At 45.5% G+C, this 7,267-nt stretch overlaps 1 protein-coding gene across 1 annotated transcript in view; it reads right to left on the bottom strand.

Moving 5' to 3' along the window:
- Positions 1-1,979: 1,979 nt before the first annotated feature.
- eno3 (enolase 3, (beta, muscle)) overlaps positions 1,980-7,267 on the bottom strand; it is a 16,765-nt gene continuing 11,477 nt past the window's right edge. Inside the window, exons 6-11 of the mRNA XM_052513767.1 lie at positions 5,773-5,995; positions 5,370-5,567; positions 5,190-5,266; positions 4,872-4,996; positions 4,172-4,339; positions 1,980-2,230 (exon numbers count right to left, since the gene is read on the bottom strand). Coding sequence (XP_052369727.1) covers positions 2,161-2,230; positions 4,172-4,339; positions 4,872-4,996; positions 5,190-5,266; positions 5,370-5,567; positions 5,773-5,995 — 861 coding nt within the window. The 3' untranslated portion in view covers positions 1,980-2,160. The remainder of the gene's footprint in view (positions 2,231-4,171; positions 4,340-4,871; positions 4,997-5,189; positions 5,267-5,369; positions 5,568-5,772; positions 5,996-7,267) is intronic.

Below are 7,267 nucleotides of genomic sequence, written 5' to 3'. Positions count from 1 at the left end.
ATTTTAATTGGGTGTTAAAACATAGAACTTAATTCCTACAACAAGAAGGTAGAAACTAGGGCCTGTCGGACCTGCCTTGTTGATAGTGCTGTTAAGAAACAGATCAGGGCTTTATTAGGTCTTCTCACCATCTTATCTCATCTCAGCCGAGAAGACGATCAAACTTGACTATCTAGAGGAAGTAAAAGTCGTAACAAGGTTTCCGTAGGTGAACCTGCGGAAGGATCATTAAATTAAATTATTATTGTTATATTCATACACAGTATTTTAATTGTAATAAATTAAGACTTTATTGTATTAATCTCCTATTTGCATAAATATTTTTTGACCAAGACAGATGACCTCAACTTGCTCAATTTCCATGTTACTTATTACAATCCTGGGACATTTATTAAACTCCAAGCAGTTTAGTCACCTCAACTTGCTCAATTCCCACATTTATTACAGGATTTAGTTGAGGTTTAGTGAATGATTTGTCTTTAACAATGCTTTTAGTTTAAATATTTAGGACTAACTTATTTCTTGCCACCCACTCTGAAACTGACTGCAGCTCTAAGGGTTGCAGTGATTTCACTCTCTGTCGTGGCTGACGTGTATAGTGTTGAGTCATCCACATACATACTGGCTTTACTCACAGGGGCCTAGACAGCTGCCCTGGGGAATTCCTGATTCTACCTGGATTATGTTGGCGAGGCTTCCATTAAAGAACACCCTCTGTGTTCTGTTAGACAGGTAACTCTATCCACATTATAGCAGGGGGTGTAAAGTCATAACACCCTCTGTTCTGTTAGACAGGTAACTCTATCCACATTATATCCACATGTAAAGCCAGAACACCTACGTTTTTCCCAGCAGCAGACTATGATCGAACGTGTCAAAAGCTGCACTGAAGTCTAACAAAAAAATCCCACACAATCTTTTTATCATCAATTTCCCTCAGCCAATCATTCATGTGTGTTAGCGCTGTGTTTGCTGAATGTCCTAGGAGTTCTGAAAGTCTGATGTCAATTGTTTTACTGTGAAATAGCATTGTACCCGGTCAAACACCATTATTTCCAGAAGTTTACTAAGTGTTGGTAACAGGCCGATTGGTCGGCTGTTAGAGCCAGTTAAGAGGTCTTTATTAGGTAGTGGAATAACTGTAGCGGAATAACTTTAGCGTCGGTCCTGTCCTAGTAGGCTTGAAGATGTGGCAAATAGGAGTGGAACTAGCGTCCGCTATTATTCATTTTCCATCCAAGTTGTCAGACCCCGGTGGCTTGTCATTGTTGACACATTTTTTCACCTCTTCCACACTCACGTTTGCAGAATTTAAAATTACAATGCCTGTTCTTTCATAATTTGATACTTGGATGTATGGTGTCAGCGTTTGCTGCTGCCATGTCATTCTTTAGTCTGCCAATCTTGTGTGATGTTAAATATGAGCCACTGTCGGTAACCACCGTCCGTTATACAACTGTCACTTTAGTTCACATTTCTTTCCTCTGATCCAGAGGGTCGCTAGCAAGTGGATCATATTTAATAGCATACTGTAGTGCGACATCTTGATGTACAGTACACCCCCTGGACAGGACACTAGTCTTATCTGTTTCTATAGTGAGACATCTTGATGTCCTGTCCAGGGGGTGTACTGTACATCAAGATGTCTCACTATAGAAACAGTAGATAGACTAGTGTCCTGTCCTGTACTGTACTGTGTCTATCTACTGTTTCTATAGTGAGACAACTTGATGTTCGGTAAGTTGCTGTTGATAAGAGTGTTTGCTAAATAAATTCTATGTAAATGTAGTTGCTTTGTGAGATGGTGATAAAGTTAACAGTTTGCGTTTGTTATGTAAATGCAAAGCTGGGCTTTGGCTCCAACTCAGGGTAGGTCCTCTGGCCCAGTGAGACACGGATGCCAGTCCGCGTAGATGAAAAGAGAAAAGCCTTTTGGGTAAAACACCAGGGTAGAAGGTCGCCATAAACAACCAATCAGAACAACTTGACATTTTTTTTATTTGTTTTATTTCTCACATTACGTCAAAAAAGCCGCTTGTGATGGGAGAGGGTCGGAGGTCGAAGATTTAAAAAAAAAAAAACTTGACCCCTGACCCCAAGAGGGTAGCCAGTCAGCTGTGATGGAAGGAAGAAGGAGTAGTTCAGGTCAGAGGTCAGGGTTTAGTTGATCTTGGGGTGGCGGTAGTCCTTGCCGGCGAACTTTGCCTTGTCTCCAAGCTCCTCCTCAATCCTGGAAGGGTCAAAGGTTAGGGATTAGAGGTCACAGTTTCAGTCATGGAATCATAGAGAATCTCTAAAATGGCCATTGGCATCCTAACAATATGACAAGGGGGAAAAAAGTATCCATCTTAGTCAGGAAAACTTTCAATCTGGAAACGAGCAGTAAACATGTCGCCCCCCACAATCTGGAAACGAGCAGTAAACATGTCGCCCCCCACAATCTGGAAACGAGCAGTAAACATGTCGCCCCCCACAAATGATGCAGCACCTTATCAGCAATTGAAGCTTAAGCGGGACTTCAAAGTTCAGAAATGTCAGTTTTAGTTTAGCGCCCCCTTGTGCCAATCAGTGTAATTAGCTGGGTCTCTTTGGCAAGAGGCACCAGTCACCCAAGTTAGGTCAAAATTGGCCCAGTGGTGCCTGAGATACGGCGCGTGACTAACTTCCATATTAACGTACGAATGGACAGAGATCCAACTCCATTGAGGGGGACACCTAGTCTAGTTGTATTGGTCAGGGTACAGTAGCTGTCGTCAGGGTACAGTAGCTGTCGTCAGGGTTATTTCCATTCAGGAAGTCAACTGAAATTCCAATTCTCTTTAAGGCTTTTCAAAATGTTGCATTCTAAATTGAGTTTACTTTTTGCATTCATTTGCATATTTCCATCAGGGAACGTCTTCTCTGTGAAGTTCGGGTACAACAATGCAATTTGCCATTGCACTCCTCAACACAATTTTTTTTAAACTTTGGCAAAGGGTCAAGTCTGCAAAACTTAGTGCACTCTGTCCGTAACGATTGTAGTCTTGGGAACAGAAAACTGTATTGAGACTGAATGTTTAATTGATGAGAAAAAAAATGTGCAATTTTCATCTAGCTACATCTTCCTCCTTCCACTTCCTCCCACTGGACTTCCTCTAATCACCATATTTGGAGTGGAAGTTCTAAACTGATTCTTCAGATGTACAGGGCATTCTGAAAATATTCAGACCCCTCGACTTTCCACTTTGTTGCGTTACAGCCTTATTCTAAAATTGGTTAGATTTGTTTCCCCCCCTCATCAAGCGACACACAATAAATACCCCATAATGACATCACAATACCCCATAGTGACTAAAAAAAACAGTGTTGCAGAGATGGGAGAACCTTCCAGAAGGACAACCATTTCCACAGAGAAACTCAGGAGCTCGGTCAGAGTGACCATCGGGTTCTTGATCACCTCCCTGACCAAGGCCCTTCTCCCCTGAAAGCTCAGTATGGCCAGCACTAGGAAGAGTGTGTGGTTCCAAACTTCTTCAATTTAAGAATGATGGTTTTTGCTCTGACATAATCTGTCTACTGTCGGACCTTATATAGACAGGTGTGTGCCTTTCAAAATCATGTCCAACCAATTGAATTTACCACAGGTGGACTCTAATCAAGTTGAAGAAACATCACAAGGATGATCAATGGAAACAGGATGCACCCGAGCTCCATTTAGAGTCTCATAGCAAAGAGTCTGAATACTTATGTAAATAAGGTTTGTTGTTTATTTTTAATACATTTGCAAAATTTTATAAACACCTGTGTGTGGATTGTTGAGGGAAAAAAAACAATTTAATTGGTTTTAGAATAAGTCTAACGTAACAAAATGTGGAAAACCTGAATGCCCTGTATACATCATGAGAGACATCTGGCTCCTGTCTGTCAGTCTACCATATATTAACCAGTCTAACATAACATATATATATATATATATATATATATATATATTTATATATTAACTGAGTCAGGGTGCAGTAACTAGTGTATTCCTGTAGGGGTCAGTCTACAATAAGGCTCCAGTATATTAACTGAGTCAGGGTGCAGTAACTAGTGTATTCCTGTAGGGGTCAGTCTACCATAAGGCTCCAGTATATTAACTGAGTCAGGGTGCAGTAGCTAATTTATTCCTGTAGGGGTCATTATAACTAACCTCATCAGCTGGTTGTATTTGGCCAGACGTTCTGATCTACAGGGGGCCCCAGTCTTGATCTGTCCAGTGCAGAGTCCGACCACCAGGTCAGCGATGAAAGTGTCCTCTGTCTCTCCGGAGCGATGAGACACCATCACACCCCATCCGTTAGACTGGGCCAGTTTACACCTGTTATTCGCAGAGAAGAGATGGTCAGGGGTATATTCATTAACGCACACTGTATCAAAACTGTAGCAACGGGGGGGAAAAAATTAAGTTTGTTATTTGACTAATTTAGGTCCCTCCCCGTAACGGCCTGTTTGCTTCAGTGTGGTTCCTAGTGAATACATCCCAGGTCCTATAATATAGCCCCTGTGGAGCAGCTCTGCCAGGGGGCCCTTGTGGAGCAGCTCTGCCAGGGGGCCCCTGTGGAGCAGCTCTGCCAGGGGGCCCCTGTGGAGCAGCTCTGCCAGGGGGCCCCTGTGGAGCAGCTCTGCCAGGGGGCCCCTGTGGCCTAGTCCCTGTGGAGCAGCTCTGCCAGGGGGCCCCTGTAGCCTAGTCCCTGTGGAGCAGCTCTGCCAGGGGGCCCCTGTAGCCTAGTACCTGTGGAGCAGCTCTGCCAGGGGGCCCCTGTAGCCTAGTCCCTGTGGAGCAGCTCTGCCAGGGGGCCCCTGTAGCCTAGTCCCTGTGATGCAACTCTGCAAGGGGGACCAATACTTACGCCTTGATGGACTCTGTGACGGAGCCGATCTGGTTGACCTTGAGGAGCAGGCAGTTACAGGCCTTCTTCTCCACAGCCTGCTGGATACGCTTGGGGTTGGTCACGGTCAGATCATCTCCCACCACCTGGAGAATAACATACAGATTATACAGGTTAACATCACAGTAACTAACAGTAATGCTTGGTCACGGTCAGATCACCCACCAGGGTTATACAGAACACACACAGAGAGCACACACAGAGAGCACACACCCCCTAGGCCGAGGGTCAGACCCCCATCGGCAGAGATAAACAGTGAACTAAACAAACTGGACCCACCTGGATGTCGACGGCGGCGGTGAACTTTGACCATGCAGCCCAATCATCCTGATCGAAGGGATCCTCAATGGACTGGACTGGAGGAAGAGGAGAGGAGTTAGAGGGGAAGGGATCCTCAATGGACTGGACTGGAGGATGAGGAGTTAGAGGGGGATATACAGTGTGTGTTTCTCTACGTACCGGGATATCCCTTGATGAAGCTCTTGTACAGATCTCCCAGCTGATCGCCGGTGATGTACCTGGCAGGGTCGTCAGGTGACTTGAAGTCCAGGTCGTACTTTCCTGCCTTGTAGAACTCCGAGGCGGCCACGTCCATGCCGATGATGATCTTGTCTGGGTAGCCGGCCTTCTCAATGGCTGACTTCAGGAGCTCCAGAGCTGGAGGGAGAAGGAAGGGTTTTAAAAGTACCATGCACCAGGGGGCCCTAAGACCCTTAGGGACAGTCCCTGTGATATAGCGCCACCAGGGGGCCCTAAGACCCTTAGGGACAGTCCCTGTGATATAGCTCCAACAGGGGGCCCTATGACCCTTAGGGATAGTCCCTGTGGCGCAGCTCCTCCAGGGTGCCCTATAAACTCTTACCCTCGTTGTTCTCCAGGATGTTGGGTGCGAAGCCGCCCTCATCTCCCACGTTGGTGGCATCCTTTCCGTACTTGGCCTTGATCACGTTCTTCAGGTTGTGGTAAACCTCAGCTCCGATCCTCATGGCCTCGTGGAAGTTGGCCGCTCCGATGGGCAGGATCATGAACTCCTGCATGGCCAGCTTGTTACCAGCATGGCTACCACCGTTGATCACGTTGAAGGCCTGGAGGGAGGGAGGAGAGAGGTGTAGAATAAGAGGTTAGAGCTTGTTTATATATTTGAGATTCTTCAAAGTAGCCACCCTTTACACACTCACTCGACCTCACGGCTTGGTTTTCGGTAGACATGTTTTGGTGCCATTTCCCAGATCTGCGTCTCAACACAATCCTGTCGTCTCGGAACTCTGCGGACAATTCCTTCGACCTCATGACATGCACTGTCAACTGTGGGATCTTATACACAGTTGTGTACCTTTCCAAATCATGTCCAACCAATTGAATTTACCACAAGTGGACTCCAAGTTGTAGAAACATCTCAAGGATGATCAATGGAAACGGGAGCTACATTGAGTCTCAAGGCAAATGCTCTGAATACTTACGTAAATACATTTTTGTTGGGTTTTTTTTCATTATGGGCTATTGATTGATTAATTGATTGAGGATGTTTTGGGCTGCAACGTAGCAAAATGTGGAAAAAGTAATGGTTTGACTTTGTTTTTTTACACACTTCCTGTCGAATACTTCCTGTGTATATGAATATAAATAAACACAGAAGTATGTTGACACCCTTACAATCAGTGGGTTCTATTTCAGACACCAGTTGCTGACAGGTGTATAAAATTGAGCACACAGCCATGCAATCTCCATAGACAAACATTGGCAGTAGAATGGCCTTACTGAAGAGCTCTGACTTAACGCAGCACAGTCATAGGATGCCACCTTTCTAACAAGTCAATGTGTCAAATTTCTGCCCTGCTGAGAGCTGCCCCGGTCAACTGTAAGTGCTGTTATTGTGAAGTAGAAACGTCTCGGAGCAACAACGGCTGAGCCGCGAAGTGGTAGACCACACAACCTCACAGAACAGGACCGCCGAGTGCTGAAGGGTGTAAAAACCGTCTGTCCTTGGTTGCAACACTCACTACTGAGTTCCAAACTGCCTCTGGAAGGAACGTCAACACAATAACTGTCTAGAGCTTCATGAAATGGGTTTCCATGGCTGAGCAGCCGCACACAAGCCTAAGATCACCATGCCCAATGCCAAGTGTTGGCTGGAGTGGTGTAAAGCCTGACCTCAACTCCATCGAACACCTTCGGGATGAATTGGAACGCCGACTGTGAGCCAGGCCTAATCGCCCAACATCAGTACCCGACCTCACTAATGCTCTTGTGGCTGAATGGAATCTCGCCCCCACATAAGTGTTCCAACATCTAGTGGAAAGCCTTCCCAGAAGAGTGGAGGCTGTTATAGCAGCAAAGGGGACCAACTCCATATTATA

Source organism: Oncorhynchus keta, unplaced genomic scaffold (genome assembly GCF_023373465.1).
Source record: "Oncorhynchus keta strain PuntledgeMale-10-30-2019 unplaced genomic scaffold, Oket_V2 Un_scaffold_14044_pilon_pilon, whole genome shotgun sequence".
Classification (NCBI taxonomy): domain Eukaryota; kingdom Metazoa; phylum Chordata; class Actinopteri; order Salmoniformes; family Salmonidae; genus Oncorhynchus; species Oncorhynchus keta.
The sequence above is the reverse complement of the archived record's forward strand: the minus strand, read 5'-3'. Positions and strand labels throughout refer to the sequence as shown.